General features: G+C 40.2%; 1 protein-coding gene across 1 annotated transcript; it reads right to left on the reverse strand.

Moving 5' to 3' along the window:
* Window positions 1-484: 484 nt before the first annotated feature.
* Window positions 485-19863, reverse strand: ubald2 (UBA-like domain containing 2). Its single transcript, XM_079619282.1, has 3 exons — window positions 19485-19863; window positions 9492-9545; window positions 485-1021 (listed from the first exon to the last, which is right to left on the reverse strand). Exons 1-3 carry the CDS (start codon window positions 19737-19739, stop codon window positions 677-679), a joined length of 654 nt encoding a protein of 217 aa, XP_079475408.1. The 5' UTR covers window positions 19740-19863; the 3' UTR covers window positions 485-676.
* Between the last annotated feature and the right edge of the window lie 254 nt (window positions 19864-20117).

Raw genomic sequence — 20117 nt, forward strand, 5'->3', positions numbered from 1 at the left:
ACCAGGATTATTGCAAAACTGTTCCTGGTCATTTCCTGTTTTTTTTTTTGTCCTTTTTTTTTTCATTTATATCTAGAACAAAGATTTGTTTTTTTATGATTCACAATAACTTGAACTCAGCATCTCCGTTATGTCTGAGGCCATGTGCGTTTGGAAACAAACAGACGAGAGTCATATAACAGCCTCTGTTAGGAACTCAACAGAACAACTACCTCTACAGAAACATCCTCCTCTTCTTCTTCTTCTTCTTCCTCCCGGGACGCAGAACAGCTCGACCACATGATACGCCCCTTCACCTCTACAGTCCGCCGGCCGCTTTATTGCGAGTGCGTGTCTCCGACACAGAGGAGGAGCGAGGAACAAAAGAGTCGCTCTCCGGTCTGAATCCGTGGCTCGCCGGTGGAGAGTGTAACGTCTTTGGGCGCCTCTTTTCACACCTTCCATAATTTTAATTTTTTTTTATCATAGTGGTTCGTTCCCAGGATTGGACTAGAAATGAAATCGACTGTAGATAAAAGAAAACACACACACAAAAAAAAACAAAAAAACAAACACGAGATCTCCGAAAGGAAGAGAGATTGTTCATCTTTAGAAAACTGAAAGCAAGAGTACCGCGTCTTTCCCCCCTCGGCCACCCGAAAGTCTCAGTGAGCGTCCCCCCCCCCCCCCGGGAGTCTCATCTCCGGCCGGTCAGGGCCGACACGACGGGCGTCTGCGGGCCGCCGGCGGGCTGGGACACGGGCGGCCACGTGAGCGGCTGGTGCATGTGGTGGTGGTGGTGGTGGAGTGTGTGGTGTGCGGTGGGAGAGGACGGGGGCAGCCAGACGGGCTGGTTGGGCGGCGAGGAGGCCCAGAAGGAGCCGAAGCCCTGTGAGGAGGAGTGTGGGGGGGGCGGGGAGCACGCCATGGACACCTGGGCAGAAGAAGCGGCGCTGGACTCGGACGTCCTCAGCTTGGAGAACATGGTGATGGCGTCGGGGAAGTTGGGTGGCGTGGCTGGAGTGTTGCGTGGAGTGCACATCTAAACACACACACACACACACACACAATCATCAGATCAGTTTGTGAAGAATACAGATTAAAACATGTTGGGTTATTATAGTTAACTCAAGCTAAAACCATTCAAAGAAAAACTTTTAGTTACTTGAAATGAAAGAAACTGTGGTAACACGTCACAATAAGGTTTAGTTATAATGTATAAAAGTCCCCCTGTGGTGAAAATCAAGCTTTTAATGTTGTTTATGTGTCTATGTGGAGTTTTTAATGTGCTTTAAGAAAACACATGTAAATTCATAATTCAGTATTTTCTCCTTAAAGCTGCAGTGAACCAAAGACAGACACGGTTTGAAATCGCACACTACCTTGTAACCAATCAGATCAACGTGTGATCGTCAACCAGTGGATCTCTGAGTGAGTGAGTAAGTGGAGGCGGGGTTTATTTGCATATTCATAGAACCGCGTATACTAAGGCGTTACAATCAAGCGATTTAAAGACATTAATTGTTTTTGTTTTTTTCCAAGGAATAAACGCTTTAATATGTCTGGAAAAGGAGGTGTGTGTTGCGTTATAATACGCGACTGAGATGATGCTACAAGCCGCAAATGTCGGATGTGAAGCTTGCAATCGTGTACATCACACACAGATGCAGACGAGGCTTTATGGGACCCTTAAACACAAGTATATGCGCAGTAAGCAGGGTCAGATGTTCAAACTCAACAACATTGTGCTGAGCATCAGTCCCATGATTCCCATAAAGCCGGAGTTTATGTTTGCACTGGTGCTCCCAGTCTGCCTCTCCGCTGTTATGAAGGAAAGTAGGCCACGTATAATTGACAGCAGTTTGAGCTCCTGATAACGGCTCCTTTAATAACCACCACAACACACACGGAGATCAGCTGACTGATATAAGAGGAAGGGTCTGTCACTTTATGGAGTTTAATTTAGCCTGGATGAGCGTCAATGGGACAAAAACACATCAGTCTGTTAAGTAGGTCATCATCAGTGTTAGGATATAAACACTGAAAGGTCTAAACATCGTCACCCTCCTCAGTGTTTACATCAACACTGACTGGAAAACTACACTACACTCCTCTAAGGCCGTGTCCACCAAAGCGTTTTTTCACGCGGCTGGCGTGTTTTTTCCAATTGTTTTCAATGGGAGCGCCACGTTTTTAAAACGCCATAAGCGTAACGAGACGCTGAACGTCTTTTTCACGCTAAAGCGCTGGCCGTTTTTTACAGGTCGCCGAGAGTTGAAGGATGTTCAACTTTGGATAAAATGCAGTCACTTTTTACCCAACCGTCCAATCACAGTGGGGGAGGGGCGGGACTAATACCACACCGACCAACGGATATTCTGTATCATAGCAATGAAGCGTCTCAACTGAAAAAAAACGAATTTCTTTCAGTTGAGACACTTTGCTTGTTATGATACGGAATATCTGCGAAAGTGTTACTAGTATCTCATTTCACATATTTTGTTTCTATGTTGATTCTATATTAAAAAAATGTCGATACAATGTAACGTATTTTCTCTGGCTCTTGTTTTAAATTATTTTGCTCCGTTATTATGCTGCTTGTTGTCATCTGTTGACGATCTGTTGTCATTCTACAAGCAGAATGTGGTGGTTGGTCGGTGTGGTATTAGTCCCGCCCCTCCTCCACTGTGATTGGACAGTTGGGTAAAAAGTGACAGTGATGAGCGCTGCGTTTTACCCAGTTTAGGCCGTGTGTCCACCAAAGCGTTTTTTCACGCGTGTTTTTCAATGGGAGTGCCGCGTTTTTAAAACGCCATGAGCGTAACGTTTTTTACAGGTCGCCGAGAGTTGAAGGATGTTCAACTTACGGACTTAGGCCATGATGTGTCCACCAAAGCGTTTTTAGCCAGCTGAAAACACAGAGCTGTGTGCGCTTGAGAGCGTTTTGGCAGCACAGTTTTTTCAGTTGAGACGCTTCGTTGCTATGATACAGAATATCCGTTGGTCGGTGTGGTATTAGTCCCGCCCCTCCTCCACTGTGATTGGATGGTTGGGTAAAAAGTGACAGTGATGAGCGCTGTTCTTCAACTCTCGGCGACCTGTAAAAAACGCAGAATGCTCAGCGTGAAAAAGACGCTCAGCGCCTCGTATACGCGCTCAGCGCTCATGGTGTTTTAAAAACGCGGCGCTCGCATCGGAAAAAATATGCTGGCCGCGTATAAAAAAAAATGCTTTGGTGGACACACGGCCCTGCTTCATATTTTTGTATACAACTAAATTTGCATAGTAGCTGTTTCCAAAATATTGTAGCTCTTCGCAGTAACAAGCTATTTTTAATGGTACAATACTACAGTTCATCACATTAACAGATAACAAGAGGGTCCTTACAACGGGGAAAACCCCCGCTAAAATTAGCAACAACTGCATTTTTCAGCAACTCATCTGTTTTTAAACATTGTTGTTTTTTAGGTAACATGAATTTATGCGTTTTCATAACTAGATGAATACATTTAAACATTTACATAATTGTAAAGTCAGACCTAGCTTCAATGCAGTTGCAACATGTTTCGTTAGTAGTTTGAAGACAACATCATTTTCAAAAGTGTCCATCAACTGCAGTTAGCTTACATTAAGTTGCCGGCTGCTGTTCACTTAATAGGTGTCGCTAATAACAAGAGTTTCTGAATTCTACATTTAGCGTCACAAACGCGATCAATAACCACAATGGAAGTTAAGAGGGCCAACATAAAACAAACACTTATTTGAGCTGACGAACAGCGTATACGTTGACGGGCTCCAGTGAGGGTGGAGTGTTTTCCCTTTTCAAGGACAGTCATGACAGTGTGTGCCGGGCCCAGCGTAAACATGACCTTCAGACAGACAGCATGTCACAGGACCTGTTTGAGACCAGAGGGACTCTCTATAGGGCTCTGCGCTGTCGAGGGCCAATAAGAGCCCTGGGGCTGCTGACAACTTACTTCACCAGCAAATATTGAATTATCAGGAAACTTTGTATAAGGGTATAAAAAATAAATAAATTCTACTTTATCGTTACAGAAAATTGTTTGAAAAAAAAAACTGTGTTCTTCGGATAAAAACAAATGTATAGGCTATTATTTATTTTGTGTTACAAAACGGAAGTGACATCTGTGGCCCTCAGGAAATGGGTCCTGTGTGTTTATAAATGTGACCCTGGATCACAAAACCAGTCACATGTCGCACGGGTATATTTGTGGCATTGTACGAGTCAAAATGATCGATTTTTCTTTTATGCCAAAAATCATTAGGATATAAAGTAAAGTTCATGTTCCATGAAGATATTTTGTACATTTCCTACCGTTAATATATTAAAATATATTTTTGTGAGTGGACGCAGCACAATCGTGAACATAAATGGACAACTTTAAAGGCGATTTTCTCAATGTTTTGATTTTTTGCGGCCTCAGATTCCAGATTTTCAAATAGTCGGCCAAAAATTCTCCTATCCTAGCAAACCACACATTAATGGAGAACTTATTTATTCAGCTTTCAGGTGATGTATACATCTCAATTAAAAAAATTTACCCATGTGACTGGTTTTGTGGTCCAAATGTCTTTGTGTTGACTGCATCAGTGTCATACAGACGCACTCAGTAATTGCACAAATGCTTCTGATCCAATCAGATCCTGCTCTTGGCTTTGCTCCGCCCCTTTGACCATATATGGTCGCCAGCTGCATGATGTAATGGCTGCTCTCGAAATAAAAACAAACACAGCTTACGCTTCCTGCCTCTGCTTTCCTCAAACACACTCTCCTCACATACAGCCAGATTAAAGGAGGGAGAGGAAAGCGCATTCAGGCACGCACATGTCGAGGGTGGAGGCGGACGCTGATCTGACTGCAGGAATCGTGTCCACGGGGACTGGTTCTGTGAGAAGAGGATTGCGTAACCCTCGGCAGACTGAAGAACAGGGGGTTGCACGTCGGTTTTAGTTCGAGAGGAAGCGGCCCGGCTCATGTTTCAGGCGTCTGATGAGGTTTAAAAACAGCTGCGTATGTGTGTGTGTGTGTGTGTGTGTGTACAGACACAAAAATCACTTCATCAAGCCCCAGACCACATGACTGCGGCTGAGATCTGCTCCCATCGCTGAGGGTTTAGTCCAACACATCTTAAATTCACTGATTGATAAGACTACATGCAGGGAGAAGGATACGGACACGAGTGGAAGATTTTCAGGCAGTATTAGATACTCTTTTAAAGTCACCATGAAATCAAAATAGCTAAATCTTGTTTTATTTCGGTTTTTGTGAATATTGCCGTATTTATATATAAATTATACCATAATATATCATATATATAAATTATTTTTTTGCGTCTCAAAATGACTTCCCCCTCCCTCTTGCAGCTTTTCTCTGATGGTGCGTTCACTGGCGAGAGGGCGGGGCAACCTGTCACTCACACGAGATCAGCCAATCGCAAACCACAACCATCCAATCAATTCCTCATGGACAAAATGAAGCCCCGCCCTACATCTGTTCTTGTTCCAGAAGTGTTTCACTCTCATATACGTCACAATAGAGAAGAAAAGACTATCGCAACTTCTGTTTCATGCTGATTTCAAAGGCTCTGATACTTCTTAAATGCCGTTGACTACTCTGTAGTCTATAGACTAGTTCCCTGATATTTTTTGTCGACTAAAAGGGGGATGAAATGACGCTTTATGAAAAGCTTTGGCAAGCGTGCTGTGATTTAGCTAAATGATAAAAGTTTAGTTATTTCCTTTATTGTCCACACGTGGAAATTAGTCTCTGGCTTCACTGTACACCACACATTTACAATACAAGTCTTACAATAACTGTTAAAGACTTGATGAGCACAGTTTATAAAATCCATTTTGGTCGCATATGCTCACGAAATTTAGTCTGTGCGACCTCGAAATGTATTTGGGAGCATTTGTGCGAGCGCAAATAATTCTTGTGGTGCAAGTCGACCGGCCATATAATATATTTTCATATATATGTTTTCACAGGATAAATTTCGAGTTAGTACGCTTTCAAACGATACCTAATTTATGATGATTACTAAAATACGTGATGTGAAAAAAGGCAATAAAAAAATATATAAAAAAAAAATAAAAAGAGCGCCAAGCGTCCCGCTAACAGGACGATGACAGTTAATGAAGCCGGCTTTTCTTAAAATAACGTTCCTGAAAATCATAGCGACCAGCTGACTTCAGAGCACCATAACTTTTGTTATCGACAAACGATGAAAAATATAAAAACAGACTTGGAAAGGGCTTGAAATCAGCTTTCATATGGTAATGTAAAATTCATATGTAATGGGTTCAATTTCACCATGTGATGGGTTTTACCAGATTGCCTCACATATAGGAACCGGACGTTTTTTGCTCCAAAGACTTTTTTTTTATTTATTTTGGCCGATCTTGGTTCCGCACACAAACTGCATTGCAATCATTTCCCAAAATGTCATTAGTGTGAAAATATTACAAAAGCCCTATTCGGACGGGACTAGTTTTCCAGGTGGTCGTTAGAAAAATCCGTGTTTCACAGGCGGTTTTAATCCCGTCGGAATCTGCCACGTCTGTGTTTTTCCTCACACAACCTCTGTAAAAATTCCAGGAAAAATTACCCACAGTTTCTCAGCAAACTCAAAGTCCTCTGAGAAATCGAATCCCGTCCGAATGCGAATGCCTGTGATTGTTGCTGACGTTGTATTATCCTAACGCGTATGCGTTTTTTGACCTACTTGAGCCACCGTCTGCGCACCAATCTTCGGCATGTTTTAATTTAGTTTTGATATGGATGGTATCCGACGAAAAAATAACATATAAAATTAATAAATAGAGTAAAAATCACGAAAACTGCGAAGACGACTACCAATTTTAATATCAGTGTCAGGTAAGAGGAAGATACTTGTCTAGATTTCTCTGCTCTCTTATTGATTACAAACAGCCGCTGCAATAAACTCGTGAAGTTTACTTAAATGTTTTTGAATCAACAAATAATAAGTTAAAAGACATACATGACGCACGCACAGCACATGGCCTTCTGTAACGCTCATGTCTACAAAACACACACTCCCACTTCTGTAATAAACATGGAGATGTTAAAGGAACACTCCACACTTTTTTTGGAAATAGGCATAGCTTAGCATAGATCACTGAATCTGATTAGACCGTTAGCATCTCTCTCAAAAAAATGACCAAAGAGTTTAGATATTTTTCCTATTTAAAACTTGACACTTCTGTAGTTACATCGTGTGCTAAGACCGACAGAAAATGAAAAGTTGTGATTTTTTTCTAGGCCGATATGACTAGGAACTATATTCTCATTCCTGCGTAATAATCAAGGAACTGCTGACGTACCAGCAGCGCAATGATATTACAAACTTAGTGCCGGTCACGTTGGAAGTTACTGTAAAAAACTAGTTCACATGCGCATTCGCGTCCTTTTGTTCATGTAAGTTGTAATGTTACGTATATGTTATGTATCTAGGATATCTGATTATTAATCTCATAGGTTGTCGTAGAACGTGCTTCAGTTTACTAGAAATCATTTACTCTTTAGCTTTACCTCAAGCAGCTTTTCCTTTTAGATGTTTCTTTTTCGAAAACATTGATGCATCATAGTGTTATTTTTTCTAGTCATACGTTCATGTTTGCATGTTTAATGTCATAGTTTTATTTGTCAACATTCATTTTCGTAACAGTCTTACATGTAGGCTAACATTTCCATGACGGCCCCCCGCACAAGCCCCGCCCCCCTGATTACTCGAGTACTCGTTTTTGAGACCTGTTGATCGAAATGAGAAAATGACAAAAATGCCCATCCCTAGTACGAAAGTTCCTTGATTATTACGCAGGAATGAGAATATACAGTGCTATGCATAAGTTTAGACACCCATGCTAAAGTTGACTAAAAAGAGGAATAAAAAAATCATCTTTTGGAAATTGAACTTAATGCCTTAATTTAAAAAAATAGGAAAAATCCAACCTTTAAGGACACCAATTTTCTTTGTGAATGAATAATGTATCGTAAATAAATAAATGTTCTTCCTTAAAATACAGGGTGCATAAGTTTGGACACCCCTATGTTAAATTCCCATAGAGACAGGCAGATTTTTATTTTTAAAGGCCAGTTACTTCATGAATCCAGGATACTCTGCATCCTGATAAAGTTCCCTTGGCTTTTGGGATTAAAATATCCCCACATCATCACATAGCCTTCACCATACCTAGAGATTGGCATGGTTTTATTTCAGTTAGCCTAACAGCTGGTTTGATTTGCATTGAGAGATGATCTTATGGAAAGTACCCCATGCCAATCTCCAGGTATGGTGAAGGGTGTGTGATGATGTGGGGCTATTTTAATCCCAAAGGCCAAGGGAACTTTATCAGGATGCAGAGTATCCTGGATCCATATAGTAACTGGCCTTTAAAAATAAAAATCTGCCTGTCTCTATGGGAATTTAACATAGGGGTGTCCAAACTTATGCACCCTGTATTTTAAGGAAGAACATTTATTTATTTACGATACATTATTCATTCACAAAGAAAATTGGTGTCCTTAAAGGTCGGATTTTTCCTATTTTTTTAAATTAAGGCATTAAGTTCAATTTCCAAAAGATGATTTTTTTATTCCTCTTTTTAGTCAACTTTAGCATGGGTGTCTAAACTTATGCATAGCACTGTAGTTCCTAGTCATAGTGGCCTAGAAAATCGCAATTTTTCATTTTCTGTCGGTCTTAGTACACGATGTAAGTACAGAAGAGTCATGTTTTAAATAGGAAAAATATCGAAACTCTTTGGTCATTTTTTTGAGAGAGATGCTAACGGTCTAATCAGATTCAGTGATCTATGCTAAGCTATGCTAAAAGTGCTACCGCCGGACCCGGAGATCGGCTGAATGGATTCGGAAACGGTAAAACTCAACTGTTTAACTCTGGGGGAGTTGGAAAATGAGCCTATTTCCAAAAAAAGTGTGGAGTGTTCCTTTAATCCCGTCCGAATCGGTGCATGAAATCACAGACGTCGAGTGATAAGAATTGTAACTCAAATGTCGTTTCGAAAACTAGTCCCGTCCGAATAGGGCTAAAGTCTGAAAACAGGACTTTAACAACGCAGGCCGGAGACGTGTGAACTGTGTTCTGACGTTTTAAAACAGATCCATTATAGAAAATGGTATTTATTCATTAAAAAAAAAGAACAAGAAAAGACCAGTCCTGTGCAAACACACTAAAATTCACAACACAAAACTTCCTTCTTATTCCACACAGGCCATTTACTGAGATTATTCTGCGACAGAAATTATGGTCATGAAAAACAATTAACAACATAGTCAACGAAGCCCCGACTAGTGTATTTCAGGCTCTTTAATAATATCTGCGGCCTTCGGGAAGTTCAACCCCTCATTATTCTCTCAGATGCTATGTTGAGAACGGGGCCGTCCGATGACAATGACAGGATGTTGAACACGGCATTGCTTTTTTTTTTTTCATGCTAAACACACTTACCATCTGATGATGACTGGGGATGTTGGACTCCTGGAAAAACGAGCTCAAAGCCGTCTGTGGAAAGAGAGAGAGAGAGAGAGAGAGAAAGAGATGGGGATGAGACGGAGGAAGCTGTGTTACAACATGAATGGGCAGAGGAACGCTGGTTTGGAAACGTCGCTCTCTCTCCTCGCTGCCACGACGGGTCAGTCGGTTCAAGCACTCGGTGATCTAAAAGAGGGTTTCTAAATCGGCGTGTGCAATCTGTGCAGGATTCGAGCAACTGATACACTACGCGGGCTCAGAGCGCCGGAAGAATGTGAGATACAGAACAATACACAAACAAACACCCGGGCAAACCAGTTTTGCTCCCCAAGACAAGCATCACTACTTCTACTGTTGGAGTTATGTAATCGGATGGCTTTTAAGTAACTAACTACAGGGTTCCCACACCTTGGTTAACTTCAAATTCAAGGACTCTCCAGGTCCAATGCCCTCCAATTCAAGGACTTAATTTGGGGGAAATTAAGTCCTTGACTTAAAAAAAAATGAACGCAAGCAAACGTTGAGGTAGCCTGGCTCCGCCCTCCAACGTACTTCCGCTCAATTTTCATTTTTCCTTCTACGTCTGGGATTGTGGTGTATTCTTGGGTTTTCTCCAGTCAATTTTTTACCGGTCCAATCAGCGAACAGAGGAGTGGCTGAGAACGATGACGTTGAGTTGTGCGCTAGTTTGGGTCGTCATAGGTCACAACCAAACGTTAGCGATTGGTTATAGCAGATCCAATAGTTTTAAACTTCAACAGAGTACCCGCCTTCAAGGAAGTTAACGCTTGTCAATGGAGAGACTCTCTGTACAAATGAGAGTCTGGTAGAACCAGGCTAACATTGAGGCACCATCGTAGTAGTTTCGTGTGCGCGTGAACGTCATGGCAACACAAAGTACCTCACGCGGGAAACGCATAACGTAGCGCGTAAATGCACATCACTAATGTAAATTAAGCAAGCTAGTCTGCATAGGCCATGAAGTGTTGGCGAAATAACGCATTAGCGAATATGGATTTTTTTCCAGAAAACTTCTTAATCAAAATAAATTCAAGCACTTTTCAAGGACCTGTATCCATCCATGTACGTTTATTTGCAAAAACTTTCCAGGGCCTTGATTTTTTTTTTTTTCAGAATTACAAACTTTCAAGGATTTTAGGGACCCGTGGGAACCCTGTAACTAGCAAAGTGTTGCATTACTGTTACATTTACAAGTTACTTTTTCAAATAAGTAACTCGTTATTCATTTCACTTTTGGTGCGAAATGGCCTTTATATTAGCCCAAAAAAAAAACTGTTTTTATTTTTATTATTAAAACAAAGAAACAAGCCAGCCCAGCCTAGGTGAGAAAAAGCAATGCAAAAAAGTAACGTAATAGCCTATTACTTCCCACAAAAAGTTACAAAGTAACCCAATTAGTTGCTTTTTTAGGGAATAAGGCGATATTGTAACGCATTACTTTTAAAAGTGACGTCCCCCAACATGGATTACTACGGCTTACACTTGGGTTTTGTAGCACTGTTTGTAGTAAGAACATCAATGATGCCTCAAATAAAGCAGATTTTTTTTAGGAGATCCGAGTCTCATGGATGATAAACGGAGCAAAAAAACAGACTTTTGAGGAACATTTGTAGCTCTTCTTACTCTAAAAATGTCCTTTTACAGTTTTACTCAATTGTTTACACACAAATACTGGTACTTGAGACACAATGACCACAACATGTAACTCATTCACCAACCCCCTGCCCTGAACCAGTTCTGCTAAACTACAAGCACAATTCCTGCTTTACACTCAGATTGCAGCTCTAAAACACACTTTTTTTCAAAACCCTACACACAATTCTCTGCATTTGGCACACTTTTCATGCAGAAAATCTCTTGTTTTCACAAGGAACACACTGCCATTCAAATATGCACACTGACTCATCACACGGGCAAACACCCGTCACACAGTTTTACAATTAGCAATCAGAGCTTTAGCATAAAACGGCAACAGGTGAGCTCTTCTGTTTTGGAGCAATGGATGCCAAACATTGAATTTTTTTTTTTTTCTGTAACTGTATACAGTAAATTATTCTGTTGTTTTGTATGTAGAACCACTGTATGTGCAACTTTGTGTTGGTTGGGATGTACATTGTTTTTGTTGGGAAAATAAAATATATTTGTAGCCGTGTATTTGTGTGTTCTGAGTATAAAAACAATATTCTCAAATATTTTACAACACACTTATGAAAGTGCTGTCTGCAGTAGTAAGCGTAACACTGAACAAAAAAAGGCCCAAGTCATTATGAATGGAGAAGAAGGGTTTTCCATTCATCATAGTGTTTTACATTGAGCACATCAGTGTTCAACTGGTTCTTATAAATGTCTATTCGTATGATGGTTTGTGTGTCATTTGAAAACAAAATACCATTTTGAGAAGAAATAACATTGTTTTGAATGTAACGTTTAATTGTGCAGGAGAATTGAGGGGTTTTGCCCATTGTGTGTGTGTCTGTGTGTGTGTTTTTTGATTTGTGTGTAGAGGCATGCTTTCAGAAAATGTGTGTAAACAATCGAGAAAAACTGTAATCAAGCAATTTCCCTTGAATACATGCGAGTGTACACATCTTCATCAATACTTCCAAAAATATTAATATTTTTTAAATAAATATTTTTCTCAAGATAAAAAAAAAAGTAGTATTTAACAAATATAATTGTTAATTCACAAATATCTTCCACCACATGACACTTTACCTGAACTCATCTTGACTCAATCATCTGATAATTTATATTTTATAATCATAATTTCATGTTTAATGGTTTTTTTTCTTCTTCAGCAAGTATCTCACATTGAATTATGCCAAAAAGTACAAACAAAGGTTTTCTTTTCTAGATTTCTTTCATCTTTTTATGAACCCTCTTCCTTCGTTGTACCAGGAAAGTTGACTTTTTCTATTCAAGTCATTGGATATATATACAATCTATTTTGAATAAATGATTCATTGACCATCGTGTCAAGCCAAGAGTATCGTATCAATGTTTCCCGAATAGGGTTTGCTTATGATTCACGTCTCTCTGAACTCAACGTATGGCCTTTAAACGGTCATGGTTTCAAAATATTGCCCAACACACACACACACGAGTGTCTGGCCTCCTGTCCCTCAACCCCTCGTCTGGTAACACTTCCCTCTTCTCATCCCCCGCCCGGCCCCTTCCCCCTCTCCAGTCTTTCTCCCGGTCTCTCGTTTTGTTTAACAACAGCCACGGCTAGTGCAGGAATGTCTGCGGCTTGACGTGACACACATATCAAGATGAACTCGCCAATCCGCCATTGTTTCCGCCGCTACAGAACCACACAGTTCTTTGTCATCAAATCTTCTCCGTCCCTCCCCCAAACGCCATCATGTGTACAGAGATTGTTCCCATTTAAGTGCGGGACTATTGCTCATTTCCGACTGCACACACACGGTTATGGCTCTAAACAATGCTCGCTTGTAACACGGAGCATCTGTATTGTATTAACACTGGCACTAACTGCTAAAAGAGGGTTCCTCAATGTACAAACACAGCATCCAATGAGTCGAACCCGGTTTGAGGAGATTATTTTGGATTATTCATGCACATATTTGCACACAAAAATGCTTTAAAAAAAAAAAAAACATCTGACAGCTGTAATCTAATTGGCTTGGAGTTCTGGGAATTAGGAAGTGGAAAGGTTTTTATTGGTCTTAAAATCCCAGGCTGTTACAATGAGCGTCCCATAAAACCCTAGACACCAAATTTGAAGGTTCGTAAAAAAATGTATCTTTGAAACTAGGGATGCACCGAAAAATTTGGCCGACCGATAACTCTTTATATTTGAAAGCCGGTAACCGATATATTGGCCGATAAATCTAATTCCAGTTTTTCTAAAGCTTGATTACAAAAACAAGTCTCACCATTAAAATCCATGTCCCAAACACACACTATATGGCAGACTTGCGCTGCACATGTTGCACTGAACTGTGTTTTCTTTTTTGAAGTGATTCCAATCATATTTCAAGCCATTCAAAAACCCCACGGCGAACAGTGTGCAACTGAAGGAAATAATCCTTTATTGATCAGCTTTAATATAGCGACCAAATTTTCTTATCGGGACGATAACATTTAAAATGAACATATCGGCCGATACCAATATGGTAGCCGATATATTGTGCATCCCCATTTGAAAAATTCTGATATCAAGCTACTTCTTCGCACATTACTCCTGATTTCAGGTCGTATAATGTCGATAAACATCACAATAATCCAGTCAAATGGTCTCTTCACATCTACATGGGCAGTTCTTGACGAGAATAATGCAATGTGAATCCAGCTGAAAGGTCTGGATTCATGAAACCTAATGCCGACCAATGACAACAGTTTTGTCGGATCGTTGGTCAGCGATTGGTTTCCTCTTTTGGACATGTAGAAAAAGGGATGTACTGTAATCTGGTGATTGCCCGCATTGGATGAAATCTGTTGTATGAATTGGCCTTCAGACGGCCAAAAATGCTGTTTGGCTAGGTAGCAAAAAAAATTATGAGTTTACACAAACTAATCAAGAACTTTGTAGATTGCAGATTAAAGGTGCAGTCATACTGTTGTTTGGCGAATTTCAAACTTCATGCGTAATTGGACAAATTAAGTTGTGGAACAAGACAAGTTGTGGAGTTGTCAGGTTCACATAACTTAATTTTCTCAATTAAATTAAGTTTATTTACTTAAAGTCCCCCTGTAGTTACTAATTGTATCCCTTAAAACTCATCTTTGATAATCAAAATTATATATTTAAACGCTTTTTCCTTGAAAAAATTATTCTTCATGCTCTAAAATAGCTTGAATGTAACTTTGCCTAATTTAGTATACGCGGTTCTATGAATATGCAAATGAGCCCCGCCTCCACTCACTCACACCAGCGCAGAGATCCACTGGTTGACGATCACACGTTGACCTGATTGGTTACAAGGTAAGTTTGTGACGTCAGAAACACCAGCGACTTCAAACCGTGTTTTTGAGACTGTCTTAAGTTTTAAGGAGAAAATACTCAGCAATGGTGTCGACTTCTGAATTTGCACATGGTTTGTCTTTAAACAATAAAAATACCACATAAACAACAGTAAAAACTTGATTTTTACCACAGGGGGATGATGCCATGTGAAATGTGAAATTCCAGGCCACAACAAATTTTAGATTTCGATAAATATCACTGCAAAAAGTAACTGTAAACGCGAGCCTGCAGTCAGTGAGTGACGGCATCCATTTTCTTGCGTTGTCATTTTCTACGTACAGTTTCTTAACATTTCTGTTCTTCATGCTAGCAAGATCAATGTGTAGTTGTTAAGCCGCTGTCTTCACTTACCAATGCATGAAACCGCAATAATAAACTAATTTAAATACGGTTCTCAGCTTGTTTTTGATGTGTAGCCTACATAAAGACGCATTCAGGTAGCCCACAGAAGTATTATAATGCAAATTACAAATCACGATTACAATACCAAGGGGAACGATCGACAATTAGCTATGCTTCCTGTCAGTTTCAAGTTGGTTTCTGAGTGTGGTGTCCAGCCTCTCTGCAAATGCTGCTGATTTCTGCCGTTACGGTGGAAATAAGCGGTTACAGAACATGCCCACAGAGAGCCATCTCACCACCAACACAATAAACCAGGTCACTTATGTGCAGAAAGGGACGGCGAATCGACACACAAGCTGCTAGAGCGAATCAAACTCAATACGCCGTCAAGTGGACACTGCTCTGGGAAATAGGAATAGCAACAAACACTCGTAAATGTCAGCGAATCTGTTTTTACACTTGGTTTGATGGCTTGGCCTTTGATTTGGTCTCTTTCCACATCGTAGAGTTTGTTTCTGAACTGTGATAGCACTAGCGTCAGATGTTTCCCACGGTCACCAGGTTACGGCAACAGCTTCTCCGGTTTATTCAGGTTCATCATTCATCCTTTGGTTTTACCAACACAACAGCGCTGCACTTGCGTCAGCAACAGACCATGGAAATTAAGGTAATAGATTTATGGAATAAGAGCTTTCCAGGAAAAACTAGGCAAGACTTTACGTTAGGGGTGTCACAATATATCGCGATACAAAAATGCATCAATATGATATGCATTGTGTATAGTTCACCTAAAATAAATTTTACTATGTGTGGGAAAAAAAAGAGTTTTAGTGTCACCAGTACGACATTAAACTATATAAATGTTGTTGAATGTGGTTGAGGAGATTCCCCCCCTTCTATGTAAAGCGCTTTGAGGTCTCAGAAAAAGCACTAGCCTATATAAATGTAACGAATTATTAATTATTATAATATAATGCATTGCATATTTGTGGGTCCTGATAATGCCAAATGTCTTATGTTACCAGTAAAAAAAGGTCTACATAATCTTAAATATATCTAGTCAGTGAAATAGTGCAAACACATCGTCTAAAATAATTATGTATTTTCAGCTTCAGAATCATGAATATTGTTATTCTGGTGTCTCTATTGTCCTGTGCATTGGGTTTCCAGCACCAAGTCCAAGCCTATTCATTTACACCCCAATGTAAAATCAAATTTAGCATTTTATTATGTGTCTTGGAGTATCACAATAATATCGTATTGTGAGATGTATCGAATCGCGACATGAGGGTATCGTTACTCAAATACAGGCGACGGCGCATCATACTTCCACAGCGTGTAAAATTTCGCCGTCCCGGGCTGCTCTCCGCTCCTGATGTTATCACAGAAGGTTAAGAGCAGAGCTTTCTGACCCCTTCATCTGTCACCGAACATATACGTCGTATAAGAGCCGTAGAGATCCAAAGGGGACACTTGTCCTAGACATGCACTTGGTACAATCAATCAGAGAGAGAGAGAGAGAGAGAGAGAGAGAGAGAGAGAGAGAGAGAGAGAGAGAGAGAGAGAGAGAGAGAGAGAGAGAGAGAGAGAGAGAGAGAGAGAGACCCTGTTAGACCACCTGTTCGACTCAGAAGGAGATACGTTTGAGAAACCATCTGGACGAGGCCGATACTTCAGGATAAAAATGGAGAACGTCAATGCTGGGAATGTAAACACCAGCGTGTCTGTTAGTGAAGGTGTGGTTGACTTCCTTTCTTTCGCCACCAAAAAAAAAAAAAAACAGACCAGTAAAAGTTAACAAACACTAACCACAGATTATGAGGAAAGAGTTATGACAACACTAGTGTGCCCTGATAAACAAGCGCTGTACAGCATGTATACTACATACAGCATGCAAAGATTTAAGGCCCGTTCACACCAAGAGCATTAACTATTAAATTAATTAAAATTATTTTTTTTAAGTTGATTTTTTAAGTTTTCTTAGCAAAAAAAAACAAAAAAAACACTTTGTTCTTTCAAAATGATGTGCTCATTACTTCTACCAACTAATCGTAAGCGTATAATCTGCAATCTATAATACATACGAGCGAGTCAGTCGAATGGCGGAAGCCATGTTGCGCCTCCATCTTAAAATTACATTAGCCAAAGAGGGACAAACCTGGAAATTCAAGCTTCGCCTTTCGCGTTTTTACACTCAGTGGCACCGTGACGAATGCGAGCGGGAGATTACTCACGACTGCCGGCAGATTTGAAATAATACGGCCACCGTAGGAGTTAAAACGCCCTCGGGATGAGAGGGGCTAGAAAGTAATATTCAGTTGGTAGTCATATACAATTTCACCGCTAGATGGGAGAAAACCCTACACAGTGTAGCTTTATCGTATCATATACAGTCAAACCAAAATTTATTCAGACACCTTAACATTTCTCACATTATCACAGTTTATTTGCTATAGTTTAGAAAATGGTAATAATATGACAAGAACTCAGAGTTATTAAATCAGTTGATATTTCTCTGGTTTTGTCCATCCTTCTGTTAGACTGTCTCACAAATGAATACGGTTGAATATCTGTCAGCTGTTAAATTTAACTACATAATTAGATAATACCAATTTAGGTCAAACTATCACCAAGCAATGCTTAGTTTTGTTCAGTCTGTGGTGTAAAAATGTCACATTAGCAATTAAAGACAAAACATGGTCAGGTCAAAGTGTCTGAATAATTTTTGGTCCCACATTTTTATTAATTGTACTGGTAATCCACTGGTTGAAGAGTTTTTGGGTATAATGCGTCACAGTGAGTTTACTTTATTTTGCTATCCTCACTTACATTCAAGAACAATAGTCTCCTGCACCCTAAATATATTAAAAAACACCCACTAGTAAAAAAATATATTTTCCAAAATGTGTCTGAATAATTTTTGTTTTGACTGTGTGCTGCAGTTTAGGCTGAATCTGAAACCTCCCTGCTATGAAAAAATGCATGTGAACAGAGTTTTTTTATCCTGGCTCCTTATTTGTTTAGTCTAAAGAAACTACATATTTTTTACATCAAGTTTAGATTGCCAAAATAACTGGACGCCACTTCCTAAATTAAATTTCCATGTAATGAGGTCATGTGATAAGAGCATAGCATACTGGTTATTATACCGTTATCAATAAAAGCGGTTTCACACACTATTCTTTGTAACAACAGAGAGCATTCAAGTCCAAACACAGCAGAGTAAACTTTACCCTACTTACTAGGGTTGAGCTAAAGGAAACTGACTTGCTCATTGGCTTACTACACGTATGTGTGCTTTATAAACAATACACACATTAACTAGTCAAACCAGTGCGTGTGTGTGTGTGTGTGTGTGTGTCATGTACTCAACCACTGGACCATTTCAAACAATCAACACAATGAACCTACTAACAAAAAACAAATCAGGAACAAAACACACACACACACACACACACACACACACGTGAGAGGATGTGAATGATTAAAGTGTGCTTGGGTTCATTTGGCTGAATTTTTTACCAGGGAATGTAAATAAAAAAAAACTCTTTCTCTTTCTCTCTCTCTGTGAGTGTGTTGCAACTCTGCTGATGAGATCTTCTCTGAGGCATGTCCGTTTGTGGCAAACACTTCTTCCTTACAGGAAACATTCAAAACAACCACACGACACTTCAAATGTGAGCTGCCGTAAAACTGGAAAACACTTCTTAATAAACCATCATAACAAATACACATTGCCGAGAAATGCAACACTAAACTGCATGTACCATTTCTGTACTGTTCTTCCGTCACGGTTGTTTGGCAGTATTTTGTCTGTTGCACTTATCTTTGATGTAAACATTGCGTTCACATATTTTCAGTAAATGTATGATGGTTATGTCTAGTCATATCTAGGTCCATCCATCCACCTCTCTATGCATCTGTACCAAGGTCATGGGTTCGATTCCCAATGAATGGATGCATGAATGAGAAAATATACGCTGAATTCAGTGTCGCTTTGGATAAAAGCATCTGGCAAATTAATAAATGCAAATATATGTATAAATGTACCTCTTCGACTAATCTTTTCATCCAATTTTCCATTCATCTATCTCTGTAACGTTAGCCTATATCAATCCACCTCTTTATCAATGCATCCATTTACATGTTTGAATAAGTCTTCAAACCAGCAAATTTCAACACTGCTTCCTCCCTGACCACCTTCGCCTTAATTTACATAACTATAAAACACACACACACACACACACACACACACACCTAGTGTTAAACAGACAGATAATCTCAGTGAGCTGCTCGTGGCTTTATAGTGGATTCAAACACAAAGCTGCTCTGCTTTTAGACTGGCTAACCGGCTAACAGCAGGCTAGCCCTTAGAAAACCACGATAACATAACCGAGATAGTCAACACGAAACGCTTTACTCATTGTTTACAAGCAAACAAATGCGACGTGGCTTTACATAACGCGGTGAATGCATCCGGCGCGATAAAAAAGGCGCTTTGAACGAACACGCATATGGAAGCATCTCAGTCCACCTCTAATAATCTGCGGTTTAAAGGCTAGTGTACAGTATATGGGGATGAATCGTGTTGGTAGGGATGATTGATCGACGGTTACCTCGAACTGCCAGTGCGCCGCTTGCAGAAGCTGCTTCGCCTGATCCGCCGCGCAGCCCGCAGTCAAAACAAACTGGTTAATCATCACTTGATGTCTCAGTTCGTCCATATTCACCGACATTCGCTCCTCCGCGACTCCCGTGAACGGAAATCTCCGTGCGATGTGTGTATGTTCGTCGAAAGCGAGGCCCTTCCTTGCTTGCTTCACACTCTCTCCGTCCTCGCTCTCCTTTCCAGTAACAACAAATATTTTCATGTCATCATCATCACTAACAACAAACCCGAGCGCGGCCTCTGATTGGCTTACAGAGCCAAAACAGCGAGTACACACGGGCGTCCCATTGGTCAATCCACAAATTACCTATCGGCTCAAGTGACGTAATTTAAAGCAACGCGTCGCGCGTGGTTGGACGCTAGCGATCGGTATGAGCGCTCTTATTGGTCAGAATAGCTTAAAGGCACCATGTATTGCTCAGATCAGATGAATACTTTATGTTTGCTTTCACTGGACACACACACACACACACACACACACTGCAGTCCATTGGGCTATATTGTGAGTTAAGTCTTGACTTTTAGTCACCATTATATCAAAATTGACTTTTCTTATTTGTAATGGTATTGCAGTTTATTA

Source organism: Phoxinus phoxinus (assembly GCF_949152265.1).
Source record: "Phoxinus phoxinus genome assembly, chromosome: 1".
Taxonomy (NCBI): domain Eukaryota; kingdom Metazoa; phylum Chordata; class Actinopteri; order Cypriniformes; family Leuciscidae; genus Phoxinus; species Phoxinus phoxinus.

Excerpts from the sequence above, each read along its gene's own strand:
- ubald2 (XM_079619282.1), bottom strand. The coding sequence starts at position 19,739 with ATGAAAATATTTGTTGTTACTGGAAAGGAGAGCGAGGACGGAGAGAGT. Across the intron at positions 9,546-19,484 it reads CGGCGCACTGGCAGTTCGAG|ACGGCTTTGAGCTCGTTTTT; the intron begins GTAACCGTCGAT and ends CTCTTTCCACAG. Across the intron at positions 1,022-9,491 it reads TCCCCAGTCATCATCAGATG|ATGTGCACTCCACGCAACAC; the intron begins GTAAGTGTGTTT and ends GTGTGTGTTTAG.